The 16,714-nt window shown below is 48.5% G+C and overlaps 3 protein-coding genes across 3 annotated transcripts in view; all 3 read right to left on the reverse strand.

Moving 5' to 3' along the window:
* LOC140703952 (uncharacterized) overlaps positions 1–4,807 on the reverse strand; it is a 22,830-nt gene extending 18,023 nt beyond the window's left edge. Inside the window, exon 1 of the mRNA XM_078388108.1 lies at positions 4,231–4,807. The gene's annotated coding sequence lies outside the window, so the exon portion shown is untranslated. The remainder of the gene's footprint in view (positions 1–4,230) is intronic.
* The window catches only part of LOC140703959 (uncharacterized), a 19,684-nt gene extending 3,270 nt beyond the window's left edge, over positions 1–16,414 (reverse strand). Inside the window, exons 1-4 of the mRNA XM_078388121.1 lie at positions 16,140–16,414; positions 14,247–14,811; positions 1,639–1,768; positions 419–489 (exon numbers count right to left, since the gene is read on the reverse strand). Of these exons, the coding sequence (XP_078244247.1) occupies positions 419–489; positions 1,639–1,768; positions 14,247–14,594 (549 nt within the window). The 5' untranslated portion in view covers positions 14,595–14,811; positions 16,140–16,414. The remainder of the gene's footprint in view (positions 1–418; positions 490–1,638; positions 1,769–14,246; positions 14,812–16,139) is intronic.
* On the reverse strand, positions 8,402–13,341 carry LOC144587458 (uncharacterized). The gene is made up of 4 exons (XM_078388165.1): positions 13,230–13,341; positions 12,008–12,078; positions 10,770–10,896; positions 8,402–10,560 (listed from the first exon to the last, which is right to left on the reverse strand). The coding sequence occupies exons 2-4, from the start codon at positions 12,068–12,070 to the stop codon at positions 9,080–9,082; spliced, it is 1,671 nt and encodes a 556-aa protein (XP_078244291.1). The 5' UTR covers positions 12,071–12,078; positions 13,230–13,341; the 3' UTR covers positions 8,402–9,079.
* Positions 16,415–16,714: the final 300 nt, after the last annotated feature.

Below are 16,714 nucleotides of genomic sequence, written 5' to 3' on the forward strand. Positions count from 1 at the left end.
TAGCTTGGATTTTTCTTTTAATATTTTTAATTTTTCAGACCGTGGATAAGTGAATCTGGCGATACAGATCCTGCAGATAAAGGGGCTCTACTGTATAGGTGTTACAGCAAGGAACTCTTTTTAAAAAAATGGGCGACCAGCCAAATTCAGGACGGGCATGCCTAAAGAATACAAAGGACTTTTAAGAGTTAAGCACTCAAAGCTGTGGGGTCTGGATGGGTGACTCCATCAGTTTTCATTCCTCTCACGTTTAATATCTCAATTTCCTGAAATCCCTAATACAAAGCACTTAATGGTTTTTGTTTTGGAAATGTTCGGACACAAGCAAAACTGGAACAAATGCCCCCTTGATTCTTCCCAGGGACGGGATGAGAGCATTTGATGTATGGATGGACTGCAGTTTAGCCCTTCTGCTTACCTGATGGGGTTCCTCTCCATCCGAGGGAAGGGAAGATGGCGGAGTCTTTGCTACTGGCATCATTCCAGCTCCTGTATGGGAATGCGGCATCAGTTGCAACCGTTTCTCACAGAGACAAAGATCAAAATCCTATAAACATGTACTAGAAATTCAGACCAATTCTAAAACTAATACAAAGAAAATAACGATGACAAAACTTTTCTGTGACCTTAAAAACTAACTGCTATCTTTTACTCAGAGAGGAAGCCCACATTTTGTCTGAGGATTTGTCCCTGAGCCCTTTTTGTCTACTTTATTTTTAATGTTGTTTTCCTTTTGACCTGATATGGTAGAACAGATCAACACGGCTTCTTTTTTCTAAAACGTACTAGAAAGTAACTCCAGTAAAATGCAAAAGATTGCAAAGGAAGGGGGGAACGGCCAGCACTTAGCCTGAGACTTAGGAGAGCTTGTTGCCACTGAAACTCAGAACTGCCATGAAACCCACTGGGTGATCACAGCTCAGTTATTCTTCCACAACCAGACCTACCTCACAGGATTGTTGTTCTCAGGCCTGAGTTGTTAAGGAAAAAAAACTGCAAGGTCTTGAGCACATTGAGTCAAACATGGGATACAAACAGAATCATCGAATCAATGAGTGGAGAGACCAACCAGCGATGCAATGACAACTGGACGGAGTGAGACAATTTGGATTCTTCCCTATCCTGAATTTGTGTTTCAGGCACATAGATATGATTTCTATTTCCTTTGGGTGGAGCTTTTCTCTTTGACCTTCTGGCCATGAATCTAAGCACTCCTTTTCTCGTTTAAAGTCCTTTAAGTGTTGGTAATTAAACATTCCATCTCCTATGTGAGAGGTGCTGAGAACGTGGCGTCAGGTGCCTACAATTCTCACAGAAACATATGCAATGTTCTCTTCCGGAAAGACAAATGAGTGGGCCCAAGATCAAATCCACCCTGAACTCTCTCTGGAGGCAAAAACGCTGAAATTCAGACTGTCCTCCTTTGGGCACCTCACGAAAAGGCAAGATTCTCTGGAAAAGACAATCATGTGGGGAAAAGTGGACGGCAGCAGGTGATGTGTCAACACAAAACAACCATTAAAACACAATATATAGAATGGGGGGGAGATACTCAGGGAGATATAAATGCAGGACATGCTTCATCCTTCAGACGGGGAGATCACCCTCTTCCTTTCCCCTGCCGGCATTTGACTTTACCCTGCAAACTGGCACCTCCTTCACCGCCTGGCGTGTTCCCCCTTGGCAGAAGATCCTGTCTGCTCTCCGGCTGTGCTGCCTTCTCTGTCACTGAGAAATCAGGCTGAATGTCCACAGAGAGACTTTCCCCCTGAAAGAACAATGAAGGATTCAATCCAAAAGAACGACAGAAAAGGAACGAGAAAGGGACAAAGACTGGAAGGTTGGTGGTAGAATTTGGGGGTCAGGGGATGTCTGTCTCTGGATATTATCAAAGGACTGTAAGTCCCTTGTAGAACATCTTAAAAGATCCTCCTTTAAATTTGCGACCCATTAGGTGGGAGGTGGACTATTTCTAGTGTATACGTGACTTATGGCCACCCTTTTCAGGCTTTTCCAGGAAGATAAGTGGTTTTCCATTCCCTTTTTAATGGGGTTATTTCTGGGACTGGGCCGCTGGCCCAAGGCTACCCAGGCTGGCTCTTTTCCCAGGAGGCCCAGTGGGGGGAATCAAACTCCCAACCTCTGGCTCTGCAGCCAGGGACCTCAGCCACTGAACTACCCACCCAGTCCCTGCACTGGATCTCTCATCCATTAGGTAAAAGATGGAGGACTTCTGGAGTGTAGGAAGAGGTAGAGAGCCACCACCTCCAATCCCATCAGAAACCTCACCGTCTCCTTTGGTGGTGTCTCTGGGGCAGAAAGAGAAATCTGGAATTTTCTTACAGAAAAAATAACAAGGGTGGCTTGTTTTAAAGGAGGATCAAGCTTTCCACAGAGGTTTTTCTACTCTGAATCAAGATCCATGCTTCCTGTGGAGACTCTGCTTCCGAAGAGAAGAGGCGGTGCACCAAAGTTAGGCAGAACCGCAGAAGCTTGGGGGCCATGGCAGCACGAGGGGCCTCAGGAGGGGCTGTGGGGCAGAGAAAGGGGCCACAGGGACGGAGGTGACCCGTCTTAAGAGCCCCAAGTGGAAATCCTCTCACTTTCTGCTCCTCTTCTCCCTGACTCAGGAGGAAGCCTTCGGCCAGGGCCACCGCCTGGGAACTGCTCTCCGCTCCACATTCCCTCACCCAGCTGGACATCTCCGGGGGAAGGATGGCCAGGAACTGCTCCAGGATCACCAGGTCCAGGATCTGAGCCTTGGTGTGCCTTTCTGGCTTCAGCCACTGACGACAGAGACCGTGGAGTCGGCTGCAAGCGTCTCGGGGCCCTTCCGCTTCCTCGTAGGAGAACCGCCTGAAGCTCTGGAGTTGTATATCTGAGCTGACAACATCCTCCTCCAAGATTTTCCGCAATGACCTCTCCCAGAATCGGGCACTGCTCTCCGCCATGAGGACATCAGAAGTTCTTCCTCGATCAAGGTCAACGAACGTCTGCTCCTAAATTGCTGGTGTATGTTCTAAGAAAGCCATTTAGGGGAATCAAAGGGGTCCTTCCTTCTCTCTCTCTCTCTCTCTCTCTCTGAGTAAAGATCGTCTTTATCAGATGACACTCTTCACAGGCTGCAAAGGCAGGACATTTTTTCTGCTAATGATGATCATTTCATTCTAGGAGAAAGGAAAAAAAGTTGGAAATGACAAAATTCGCCAGCCACAGCTCCCCTCTCCTCTTCCTCCATCTCCTGCTGAGTGCTCAGCGCACCTCTCTTACACCTAACCGTGATAACATTGGTCTTAATTTAGGGGGGTCTCTGAGCTAAGAGAAAGAGCTGTCTGGACATCTCAGTGAGTCAGACGCTTGGCAGGGGAGCCATAAGTTGGGAGTTCGATTCCCGCTCTGTGCCTCCTGCCAGTCGAGTCAGCCTGGGTAGCCGTGGGGGATCAACACAATCCCAGGTTGTCCCCAGAAGAAGGGAAGGGGTCGCCACTTCTGTGTGTACTCCGCTTAGAAAACCCTGAAAAGGGTCATCAAATGTCAGAACTGACTTGATAGCATAGGAGGAGGAGGAGCCCTGGGAAAATCCTATTTTTGGGCTCCTCTTCCCCGTCAACGGACAACCAAGCCAGCTTCTGTCGGTGGTCGTGTGGTCGGCCGAGGGGGGGGGCTGCAAGGCTTTGCATCAGGAAACCAAACTTTGGGGGCCAATCTGGAGGAGGGGAAGAGATCCTCTCTCGCTGCCTATTCGCCTCCTCCAGGATCCCCCGACCCCAAATCCTTGGGGAGACTCTCCATCCCCCCCCCGAAGTGCTTTGAGGGGCAAAAGGGAAAGGGGCTCCCCACATCCCTGACTGGAGCCTAGGCACCCTTGGGAGAAACTGGCTCCCCTTTTCCCCTCCAGAGGAACTGAGAGGAGACACACGAGGGGATTATTTGGGAGGGAGAAGCCTTGGTCTTGGGAGACTTCCAACCCCCATCCCAGGTTGCCTTCCCCTCGAGAAATCCCAATTCCCTGCACTTAACCCTTGGGTTGCCTGGCCGGTTCACTCGATCTTGCCACAATGCACCTAGAGTCTAGAACCTTCCATTGTAATGCATTACAATCTGACTTTAATGGAGTCTCTTTGAGGTCGAAGATCGGGACCTGCCCACATTTCCCGCCCAAAAATCTCCCCCCCCTCCAACCACTCCGAAACAAAAAACCCAAAATCTGGAGCCACCCCTGAATCTCACCTGATCTCCTCTCCCATTTCCAGGGGGAGGTCTGGGCCTTTGAACCCTCCCTTTCAATCTTCCATCATCTCCCTCCCCTCGGACTCCTTTGCTCTTGGCTGCCACTCTTGTCTCCCACTTCCTATCATGTGACTGAAGCCAAGCCAGGCTCCTGGCAAGGGAAGCACCGACCCCTCCAATCTGCCGCCTGAGCTCAGAGGTGAAGGGCAGAGTCCGGCCTGGATTTGTCTCCTCAGCAGCCCTGGGAGAAGTTTTGACAGCAGGATCCGTCGGGAAGCATCTGTCTCTCTCTTTCTCTCCTGCTTCCCACCCTCGGGTTTCTTCTCCAGGCAAGACCTTTGCCTCTTGTGTTGATCTCGTAACTTCCACGATGCCCCTGAGGTATATCACTAAGAGGAAAAGGCCAGGAATATCCAGCTAAAATGTGTGGCCCTGCAGGGGAGGGGAAAGGATTGGACAGCCATCTGTCCGGGATGGCTGGAGGTCTCCTGCCTTGGGCAGGGGGTTGGACTAGAAGACCTCGAAGGTCCCTTCCAACCCTATGACGATTCTCTGATCCTATGATCTGTTCTCTAACATCCCAGAGTGCAGGATGCGTGATGATGGGCTCAAGCTACAGGAGGCCAGATTTAGGATGAATATCAGGAAAAAACTCCCTAACTGTTAGAGCGGTACGACGAAGGAGCCAATGAACTGAAGAGTGGGTGAACGTGCAACGATTCGTGTGGATGAATTGAAGGTGACAGAAACAGGGCATTTTTTGGCCATACTCACTGAAAGCAGCAAAATCAGGGAGCTGGACAGGGGACAGGCTATATTTGTCTTCATTGTGGAAGGGTTTGTCACATTCGAATTGACCTCCTCAGCCACACTAGATACTGTTCCAAGTCCTCCATACAGAGCACGTCACCCTAGTGTCTCAAGACTGAAGGATGCCTAATCTGGAATCTGACCCTGAGACAGAATTCTGAGGGTTCCAGCCCACAGACCCACACTTAAAGATATCGACATGTCACTCACCTGGACCAAGGCCTATCTCCGAGGTTACATGGCTCTCATGGACGTTACTTCCTGTGGTTAATGTACAAAAAAAGGAAGCTGGCGCTCTGTTCCCTGGGAGTTGTAGCATCACTGCCCTTTATGCTCTCTCTAGGGCGCCTTCTGAAGAGCTACAATGCACAATTTCCTCATTCTGGTAAGTGGTTTGTAAAATATGACAAGTGATAATAAACAAAGCTAATGAGTTCTCCTGGCCGCTGTCTACTTTTCCTATTAACTGGTGTTATTTCAAAATAGAAACATACAACCACACAATGTTTTTGTTTGTTTGTTTTTGGACTTACTGCCAGATTGTTGATCACCGCTACCTGCCTTCATATCAGGAAGGAGTCTTCCTGAGCAAAGACTTTAAAACTGAAGGGAGTCTGGAGATGCTAGTGCTGCTTTTTGTGATTGTTTGTGTGTGTGTGTGTGTGTCTGTGTTTGTGTCTGTGTGTTTGTGTGTATGCCAAATGCTACATGCGGCCAATCACATAAGCAGGAAGGTGAACCACTCCAACTGCATTTGTGCGGCAGTAAATGCATGCACAAGGAGCCCCATATCTTCAGGGCTCAGTTCCAAGGCCCCCTGCAGGTGCTAAAAATGTGGATTATAGCGAATGCTCAAATTGAGTCTTTCTGACTACAGTACTGATAGGAACCATCATGATTCCAATCATATCCATGTGGCTCTGATGTGTCAGAAATGCCACAGTGGCAGTTTTTTATTTTTACTTCCCTCCCCCTAAAAAAATACCAGTTTGTTGGTGAACCAAATTGTAAAGTCTATAAAAGGTAAAGGTTCCCCTTGAGAATTTTTGTCCAGCAATGTTCGCCTCTAGGAGGCGGTGCTCATCCCCGTTTCTAAGCCATAGAGCCAGCATTTTGTCCGAAGACCATCTTCCGTGGTCACATGGCCAGTGCGACTTAGACACGGAACGCTGTTACCTTCCCACCAAGGTGGTCCCTATTTATCTACTCGCATTTGCATGTTTTAAAACCGCTAGGTTGGCGGGAGGTGGGACAAGCGACGGGTGCTCACTCCGTCACGTGGATTTGATCTTACGACTGCTTGGTCTTCTGACCCTGCAACACACAAAGGCTTCTGCGGTTTAGCTCACAGTTCTGAAGTGATTTATCTTTGTCTCTTTTTTTACATCACAGACACTTGACATTTTAACAGGAGTGTATAAGCTTTTTATATTCACTGTATATCCCTTTCTTGTTGTGCCTTGTGAGGTGTGAATTCCAAGAGAAACATTTCCCACACTGTGCGCATTTGTAGGTTTTTCTCCTGTCTCGACTCTCTGGTGAGCGAGAAGGTTTCAATTGTGAGAAAAACATATCCCATATTTTTGTGGCACTGGTATAGTTTCTCTCCAGTGTGTAAAGTCTTGTGGGTATGAGACGTGAGGCGAGAGTGTAAAGCAGGGGTCTCAAACTCAATTTACCTGGGGGCCTCTGGAGCACAGTCTGGATGAGGCTGGGCCGCATCAGATTTTCTGCCAAGCAGAGCAAGAGCCAAGGAAACTGCCCAGGAGTTTCCTTAGCCCGGCTGGGGCTCCGAGGAGGAGGGGCGCATGAGCCCTCGTCGCCGGCCACGACCCCCTCTGGCTCCTTCTTCACTACCACCACCAGCACCAGGAGCAGGATGAAGAAGTGGAGGAGGGAGGGCAGGTCGGCAACCGCCTAGCGGGGAGGAGGGCATGACATAATTTTTTTAAATACCTCACAGAATCACCAAAGGAGGAAAGCCCCCATCGGTACCGGTGAAATTAAACAGAACGGGGCGCCCTACACAGGTGTACGCACGCATGCATACACACATGCACACACACACACACATGGCAGTCCGGCAACCTTCCTCTGAAGGCCCCCCTCAAAAAAAGGTGCACTCAGCAGCAGCAGGTACCCCCACCACGACAGAGGAGCAAACTTTGAGAGGCGAGCCAAGGCAGCCTCCAGAGTCGAGGCAGTTGAAGCAGGACGAAAAGGAGGAGGAAGCGCTGGCCGGGCTGGTGCTGGGGGAGCCGAGAGAGAAAGAGAGCCAGAGAGCCGCTTCCCTGGAAGAGGCGGCAGCAGCTGCTGTTGGTGGCTTGGAGGTGCTCTTCGAGGACGGGCCAGGAGCGAGCTTCGCTCTCAGGCATCGCTTGGCTGCGACTCGGCGGAAAGGGCTGGCAGTGCGCCTCGCTCACCGGCTCTCTCCCAAAACAGCGCCTCTTGCACCCTCCATCCAGAACTGCAGTCAGCAGACAAGCAGGCTGGCTGGCAGGCTGCAGTTCCTGATGGAGGGTGCAAGAGGCGCTGTCTTGGGAGTGCGCCGGCAAGCGAGGCAAGGCTTTTTTTGACTCTTGACAGCAGAGGACACGTGGGCACTTCAGGGGGGGCAGGCAAGGCAGGGGCCACAAACTATTGTCCGGCGGGCTGCAAATGACCCCTGGGCCGCATGTCTGAGACTCCTGGTGTAAAGGCTCTGGCCGGAGTGTCGTCCGTCCTCCCTCACAAAGGAACAAGAGGCTCAGAGAAACCCACCTACACCGCCCATCGAGACCAAACAGCGGGGAGTTGATACCCGAGAATTGGAGCGGGAACTGATAAAGTTGACAGTAACCACCTAGACAGGGGATGGTTTGGCGGGAAAAGGAGAGATGGACGTAATACTTGGGAGGGGGGGGTTGGTAAATGATATGTGTTGAAGACCCTTGGACTGAGAAACTGGAGATGGTATGGGTCCCTAGGGAGGAAGCTGATTACCGAAGAAGAAGGGGGTGCTCCAGCATCCTTATTTTGGAGAGTCGGAGGCCACAGAGTGGCGCAGATGGTTCAGAGTGGAGAAGGAGGCGGTAGACTGGGAAGAGCAAGAACACCGGGCATGGCATCTGGAAGAAGCGCAGAGGAAGGGGTACTTAGTGGACCGTGGACCCCTCTATGAGGAGAGGGGGACCCTTATGAGACGGAGGTGCGAGATGAGATGACCCCATTACCAGAACCGCAATTAGAGACTTTTGGCTTGGACAACACTAATCCGTTTTTGAAAGGACCCTGAGACGAGCTGAGTTGTAACCCCTTTGCAAAGGACATTTAGATGCCCTCACTGGTCCCGTTGGAGATGAGACAAACCGCAGAAGCTGAGTTTAGGCAAACAGATTTATTGTTATATATTCTAATAAAGACTAGTTGTGATTTTTTAACACAAGTGTTTCCAGAGTCTCACTTAAAACTAGGGGAGGCAAGATATGAAGCCTAACTAACAGTGGGTCACAATATTTTGAGTTCTTCACAAAAGACTGCCCACACTCCTGGCACTCGTACGGTTGCTTTCCTCGATTGATTCTTTTATGGTTCACAAGTTGTGAACTCTGAGCAAAGCATTTCCCACACTTCTGGCATTTGTGTGGCTTCTCTCCCCTGTCGAGTACCTGATGGCTCAAAAGAGCTGATTTCCGTGCAAAACATTTCCCATATTCCTTACATTTCTATGGTTTTTCTCCTTTGTGGACTCTCTGGTGAATCAGAAGATTTATACTCAGAGAAAAACACTTGCCACAGACCTGGCATCGGTATGATTTCTCTCTCGTGTGTACAGTCTGATGCTTCAGAAACTTTGAATTCTGAATGAAACATTTCCCACATTCTTGACACTTGTAAAGTTGACCTCCGGTGTGGATTCTTTGAAAGTTCTCAAACTGGGAACTGTGATCAAATCTTTTTGACACTCCCGGCATTTGCACATTTTCTCTCTTATATGAACACTTTTGTGCCTCAGAAGGTGGGAGTTCTTACAAAAACAGTTCTCACACTCCTGACACTTCTAGAGTTTCTCACCTGTGTGGACTCTCCGATGCTTCACAATATCTGAAATTAGAACAAAACATTTCCTAAACTTGGGACACTTGCTGACGTGTCCTCCTTTGTGGACATCATAATGATTCATAAGTTGTGAATTCCAAGCAAATGATTTCCCACACTCCTTGCATTTGTAGGGTTTCTCTCCTGTGTGGACTCTCTGGTGCACCAAAAGGTTTGAATTCTGGGTAAAACCTTTCCCACAATCCTTACATTTGTTCGGTTTCTCACCTGTATGAACTCTTTTGTGCCTCAGAAGGATTGAAATCTGAGAAAAACACATCTCACACTCCTCACATTTGTACGGTTTCTCACCTGTATGAATTCTTTTGTGCCTCCAAAGGTGTGAGTTAAGAGAAAAACACTTCTTACACTCCTGACATTTGTACGGTTTCTCACCGGTATGAATTCTTTTGTGCCTCCGAAGGTGTGAGTTAAGAGAAAAACACTTCTCACACTCCTGACATTTGAACGGTTTCTCACCGGTATGAATTCTTTTGTGCCTCAGAAGGTCTGAGTTCTGAGAAAAAGACTTCTCACACTCCTGACATTTGTACGGTTTCTCACCTGTATGTACTCTTTTGTGCTTCAGAAGGTGTGAGTTCTGAGAAAAACACTTCTCACACTCCTCACATTTGTACGGTTTCTCGCCTGTATGAACTCTTTTGTGCCTCAGAAGGTGTGAGTTCTGAGAAAAACACATCTCACACTCCTGACATTTGTACGGTTTCTCACCTGTATGAACTCTTTTGTGCTTCAGAAGGTCTGAGTTATGAGAAAAACACTTCTCACACTCCTGACATTTGTACGGTTTCTCTCCTGTGTGCTGAGTCTTATGCTTCACCAACTCTGTCTTCTGAGGAAAACATTTATCACACTCCTTATATTTGTAGGGTTTTTCTCCTGTGTGGACTCTCTGGTGCACCAGAAGGATCCAATTTTGAGAAAAACATTTCCCACATTCTTGACATTTGTATCGTTTTTCTCCTCTGTGGACTCTCTGATGGCTCAAAAGGGTTGTACTGCAAGAAAAATGTTTGCTACACTTCAGGCATTTGTACGGTTTCTCTCTTGTATGAACTCTCTGATGCTTCATTACGTTTGGATTCCAGGTAAAACCTTTCCCGCACTCCTCAGATTGGTATGGTTTCTCTCCGCTGTGCCGACTCTCATGCTTTTTCAAGTCTGTCTTTTGAGGAAGACATGTCTCACACTCCTGGCATTTGTGTGGCTTCTCCCTGACACTTTTCTTTGCAATGTGGGTCCTCTTGTGAAGGATCAGGGTCATCTTTTGGGCAAAATGTTTCCCACACAGGATGCATTTGTAGGGTTTCCCTCCAGTAATTCTTTTAACATTTGTGTGTGTTTGCCAATGTCTGACAAGATCCATTTTCTGCACAAAGCACTTGCTGCTCCTTGCACATACGGCTGTTTTCTTCAAATTATCTGCAGAGAAGAGAGACAAGCACAGACCAAGACTGAATTCTGGGTATGACCAGAAACGGACAATCTGCACCCAACGTGTCGCTCTCTTGGCTCCTGGTGATGCCCTCTGTCATCTATATCATATTTTCATAACCCCCTTTCTGATATCAGCATTTCTCTCCACCTTTTGAATTAATTTTTTCAATTTCCAGGAAAAGAGTAGGCCTTACCCAGAGATGTCACCATCCTAGAATTCTCCTCCATGACTTCCCTCTGTAGGGCCCTCTGGTCAGGATCCAGCAGCGCCCACTCCTCCTGGGTGAAACACACCGCCACCTCTTCAAAGGTCACAGAAGCCTGGAGAAAAAAGTATATTTTTCTCACAGCTCAGAGCTACTTTAATACAACCCTCCAAAACAGGTGTCTGAATCAGGCGAGATTGAGATATAAAGGGATTTCTCTGCCCCATGTTTGGGCTTGCATTAGGGAACTCTTGTGAGAAACCAATCTGATACAGGAGGGTCCTGCTTTTCTCACCATGGAGACAACTATGTTACACTTTCTTGATATACAGTAGGACCTCCATATCCATGGGAGATCAGATCCAAGCTTCCCGCTGATGCTGAACAACACGGATTATGTTATGTTGTTGTTGTTCAGTCGTTAAGTCGTGTCTGACTCTTCGTGACCCCATGGACCAGAGCACACCAGGCCCTCCTGTCTTCCACTGCCTCCCGGAGTTGGATCAAATTCATTTTGGTAGCCGATGACACTGTCCAACCATCTCGTCCTCTGTGGTCCCCTTCTCCTCTTGCCCTCACATTTTCCCAACATCAGGGGTTTTTCAGGGAGTCTTCTCTTCTCATGAGATGACCAAAGTATTGGAGCCTCAGCTTCAGGATCTGTCCTTCCACTGAGCACTCAGGATTGATTTTCTTCAGAAGGATTATGTTATAGCAAATTGTATTTTAATAGCCAATGCTTTCTGTAGCATGCTTTCTGGCTATCTCTTGTGGCCAATTTTGGTACTGACCTTGTGGAAAAAAATTATAGCTTGGATTTTTCTTTTAATATTTTTAATTTTTCAGACCGTGGATAAGTGAATCTGGCGATACAGATCCTGCAGATAAAGGGGCTCTACTGTATAGGTGTTACAGCAAGGAACTCTTTTTAAAAAAATGGGCGACCAGCCAAATTCAGGACGGGCATGACTAAAGAATACAAAGGACTTTTAAGAGTTAAGCACTCAAAGCTGTGGGGTCTGGATGGGTGACTCCATCAGTTTTCATTTCTCTCATGTTTAATATCTCAATTTCCTGAAATCCCAAATACAAAGCACTTAATGGTTTTTGTTTTGGAAATATTCGGACACAAGCAAAACTGGAACAAATGCCCCCTTGATTCTTCCAAGGAATGCGATGAGAGCATTTGATGTACGGATGGACTGCAGTTTCGCCCTTCTGCTTACCTGATGGGGTTCCTCTCCATCCGAGGGAAGGGAAGATGGCGGAGTCTTTGCTACTGGCATCATTCCAGCTCCTGTATGGGAATGCGGCATCAGTTGCAACCGTTTCTCACAGAGACAAAGATCAAAATCCTATAAACATGTACTAGAAATTCAGACCAATTCTAAAACTAATACTGTACAAAGAAAATAACGATGTCAAACCTTTTCTGTGACCTTAAAAACTAATCGCTATCTTTTACTCAGATAGGAAGCCCACATTTTGTCTGAGGATTTGTCCCTGAGCCCTTTTTGTCTACTTTATTTTTAATGTTGTTTTGCTTTTGACCTGATATGGTAGAACAGATCAACACGGCTTCTTTTTTCTAAAACGTACTAGAAAGTAACTCCAGTAAAATGCAAAAGATTGCAAAGGAAGGGGGGAACGGCCAGCACTTAGCCTGAGACTTAGGAGAGCTTGTTGCCACTGAAACTGAGAACTGCCATGAAACCCACGGGACGATCACAGCTCAGTTATTCTTCCACAACCAGACCTACCTCACAGGATTGTTGTTCTCAGGCCTGAGTTGTTAAGGAAAAAAAACTGCAAGGTCTTGAGCACATTGAGTCAAACATGGGATACAAACAGAATCATCGAATCAATGTGTGGAGAGACCAACCAGCGATGCAATGACAACTGGACGGAGTGAGACAATTTGGATTCTTCCCTATCCTGAATTTGTGTTTCAGGCACATAGATATGATTTCTATTTCCTTTCGGTGGAGCTTTTCTCTTTAACCTTCTGGCCATGAATCTAAGCACTCCTTTTCTCATTTAAAGTGTTGGTAATTAAACATTCCATCTCCTATGTGAGAGATGCTGAGAACGTGGCATCAGGTGCATACAATTCTCACAGAAACATATGCAATGTTCTCTTCCGGAAAGACAAATGAGTGGGCCCAAGATCAAATCCACCCTGAACTCTCTCTGGAGGCAAAAACGCTGAAATTGAGACTGTCCTCCTTTGGGCACCTCACGAAAAGGCAAGATTCTCTGGAAAAGACAGTCATGTGGGGAAAAGTGGACGGCAGCAGGTGATGTGTCAACACAAAACAACCATTAAAACACAATATATAGAATGGGGGGGAGATACTCAGGGAGATATCAACGCAGCCCGTGCTTCTCCTCCATCCTTCAGACAAGGAGATCACCCTCTTCCTTTCCCCTGCTGACATTTGACTTTACCCTGCAAACTGGCACCTCCTTCACCGCCTGGCGTGTTCCCCCTTGGCAGAAGATGCTGTCTGCTCTCCGGCTGTGCCGCCTTCTCTGTTACTGAGAAATCAGGCTGAATGTCCACAGAAGACTTTCCCCCTGAAAGAACAATAAAGGATTCAATCCAAAAGAACGACAGAAAAGGAACGAGAAAGGGACAAAGACTGGAAGGTTGGTGGTAGAATTTGGGGGTCAGGGGATGTCTGTCTCTGGATATTATCAAAGGACTGTAAGTCCCTTGTAGAACATCTTAAAAGATCCTCCTTTAAATTTGCCACCCATCAGATGGGAGGAGGACTATTTCTGGGGTATACGTAATAATAAGAAGTGTGTACCGTCAGGTCCATTCTGATTTATGGCCACCCTTTCCAGGGTTTTCTAGGTAGAAAATACTGTACAGTACTTAGAAGTGGTTTTCCCTTCCCTTTTTAATGGGGTTATTTCTGGGACTGGGCCGCTGGCCCAAGGCTACCCAGGCTGGCTCTTTTCCCAGGAGGCCCAGTGGGGGGAATCAAACTCCCAACCTCTGGCTCTGCAGCCAGGGACCTCAACCACTGAGCTACCCACCCAGTCCCTGCACTGGATTTCTCATCCATTAGATAAAAGATGGAGGACTTCTGGAGTGTAGGAAGAGGTAGAGAGCCACCACCTCCAATCCCATCAGAAACCTCACCGTCTCCTTTGGTGGTGTCTCTGGGGCAGAAAGAGAAATCTGGAATTTTCTTACAGAAAAAATAACAAGGGTGGCTTGTTTTAAAGGAGGATCAAGCTTTCCACAGATATTTTTCTACTCTGAATCAAGATCCATGCTTCCTGTAGACTTTGCTTCCAAAGAGAAGAGGCGGTGCACCAAAGCTAGGCAGAACCGCAGAAGCTTGGGGGGGCCATGGCAGCACGAGGGGCCTCAGGAGGGGCTGTGGGACAGAGGAAGGGGCCACAGGGACTGAGGCGACCTGTCTTAAGAGCCCCAAGTGGGAATCCTCTCACCTTCCGCTCCTCTTCTGCCTGGCTCAGGAGGAAGCCTTCGGCCAGGGCCACCGCCTGGGAACTGGTCTCCGCTCCACATTCCCTCACCCAGCGGGACATCTCCGGGGGAAGGATGGCCAGGAACTGCTCCAGGACCACCAGGTCCAGGATCTGAGCCTTGGTGTGCCTTTCTGGCTTCAGCCACCGACGGCAGAGACCGTGGAGTCGGCTGCAAGCTTCTCGGGGACCTTCTGCTTCCTCGTAGGAGAACCGCTTGAAGCTCTGGAGTTGTGTATCTGAGCTGACAACATCCTCCTCCAAGATTTTCCGCAATGATCTCTCCGGGAATCCGCCACTGCTCTCAGCCATGAGGACATCAGAAGCTCTTCCTCGATCAAGGTCAACGAACTTCTGCTCCTCGATTACTGGTTTATGTTCTAAGAAAGCCTTCAGTGGAATCAAAGGATTCCTTCCTTCTCTCTCTGTCTCTCTCTCTCTCTTTCTGTGAGCAAAGACTGTCTTTATCAGACGACACTCTTCACAGGCTGCAAAGGCAGGACATTTTTCTGCTAATGATCATTACATTCTAGAAGAAAGAAAAAAGTTGGAAATGACAAAAGCCGCCAGCCACAGCTCCACTCTACTCTTCCTCTATCTCCTGCTAGTGCTCAGTACACCTCTCTTACACCTAACCGTGATAACATTGGTCTTAATTTAGGGGGTCTCTGATCTAAGAGAAAGAGCTGTCTGGACATCTCACTGAGTCAGGCATTTGGCAAGGGAACCAGAGGTTGGGAGTTCGATTCCCCCTCTGTGCCTCCTGCGAGTCGAGCCAGCCTGGGTAGCCTTGGGGGAGCAACACAATCCCAGGGTGTCCCCAGAAGAAGGGAAGGGGACGCCACTTCGATATACAGCTGATTGTCGGGTTTTCAAAATGGCCCCCTGCTGTGCTTTAGGAGGGATTCTTCCAAAGAAAGGGAAATGGCTACCCTATGGAGGTTCTTCGCTGGATGCTGAGACATTTAGCCCAATGGAACGCATTAACCGGGTTTTAATGCATTTCAATTGGTTTCTTTATTTCGCTTGACAAGGATTTCGTTCTATATCCTCATCAAGTGAGGCACCACTTGTATTCTCCGCTTAGAATACCCTGAAAAGAGTCACCAAATGTCAGAGCTAACTTGATAGCATAGGAGGAGGAGGAACCCTGGGAAAATCCTATTTACGGACTCCTGTTCCCCGTCAACTGACAACCTAGCCAGCTTCTGTCGGTGGTCGTGTGGTCAGCCGAGGGGGGGCTGCAAGGCTTGGCATCAGGAAACCAAACTTTGGGGGCCAATCTGGAGGAGGGGAAGAGATCCTCTCTCGCTGCCTCTTTTCCTCCTCCAGGATCCCCGACCCCAAATCCTTGGGGGGACTCACCATCCCCCCCAAAGTGCATTGAGGGGCAAAAGGGAAAGGGGCTCCCCACGTCACGGCTTGGAGCCTAGGCACCCTTGGGAGAAGCTGGCTCCCCTTTCCCCCCCCCAAAGGAATTGAGTCACAGGACGGGATTATTTGGGAGGGAGAAGCCTTGGCCTTGGGAGACTTCCAACCCCATCCCAGGTTGCCTTACCCTCGAGAAATCCCAATTCCCTGAACTTAACCCTTGGCTTGCCTGAATGGTTCACTGGATCTTCCCACAATGCATCTAGATTCTAGAACCTTCCATTGCATTGCATTGGAATCTGACTATAATGGAGTCCGTTTGCTTCCACCTACATTTGAGGGAAGGTCCAGGATCTCGACCTGCCCAGATTCCCCGCCCAAAAATCCCTCTTTTGTATCTACAGGTCGCTTCTCTCTCCCCCCACCCCCACCCTGCGTGCAACCACTCCAAAACAAAAAACAAAATCCGGAGCCACTCCTTCTCACCTGATCTCCTCTCCCATTTCCAGGGGGAGGTCTGGGCCTTTGAACCCTCCCTTTCAATCTTCCATCATCTCCCTCCCCTCAGACTCCTTTCCTCTTGGCTGCCACTCTTGTCTCCCACTTCCTATCATGTGACTGCAGCCAAGCCAGGCTCCTGGCAAGGGAAGCACCGACCCCTCCAATCTGCAGCCTGAGCTCGGAGGTGAAGGGCAGAGTCCGGCCTGGATTTGTCTCCTCAGCGGCCCTGGGAGACGTTTTGACAGCAGGATCCGTCGGGAAGCATCTCTCTCTCTCTCTCTTTCTCTCGTGCTTCCCACCCTCGGGTTACTTTTCCAGCCGAGGCCTTTGCCTCTTGTGGGGATCTCGTAACCTCCACTCTGCCCCTGATGTATATCACGAAGAGGAAAAGGCCAGGAATATCCAGCTAAAATGTGTGGCACTGCAGAGGAGGGGAACGGATTGGACAGCCATCTGTCCGGGGTGGCTGGAGGTCTCCTGCCTTGGGCAGGGGGTTGGACTAGATGACCTTCAAGGACCCTTCCAACCCTACGACGGTTCTCTGATCCTATGATCTGTTC

Source organism: Pogona vitticeps, chromosome 2 (genome assembly GCF_051106095.1).
Source record: "Pogona vitticeps strain Pit_001003342236 chromosome 2, PviZW2.1, whole genome shotgun sequence".
Classification (NCBI taxonomy): Eukaryota; Metazoa; Chordata; class Lepidosauria; order Squamata; family Agamidae; genus Pogona; species Pogona vitticeps.

What these genes read in the sequence shown, in the direction of transcription:
- LOC144587458 (XM_078388165.1), bottom strand. Translation starts at nt 12,070, where the DNA reads ATGATGCCAGTAGCAAAGACTCCGCCATCTTCCCTTCCCTCGGATGGA. An exon ending in ATGGAGAGGAACCCCATCAG is followed by an intron (nt 10,897 to 12,007) that starts GTAAGCAGAAGG and finishes TTTTTTCTCCAG; the next exon opens with GCTTCTGTGACCTTTGAAGA. An exon ending in TAGGATGGTGACATCTCTGG is followed by an intron (nt 10,561 to 10,769) that starts GTAAGGCCTACT and finishes TCTTCTCTGCAG; the next exon opens with ATAATTTGAAGAAAACAGCC.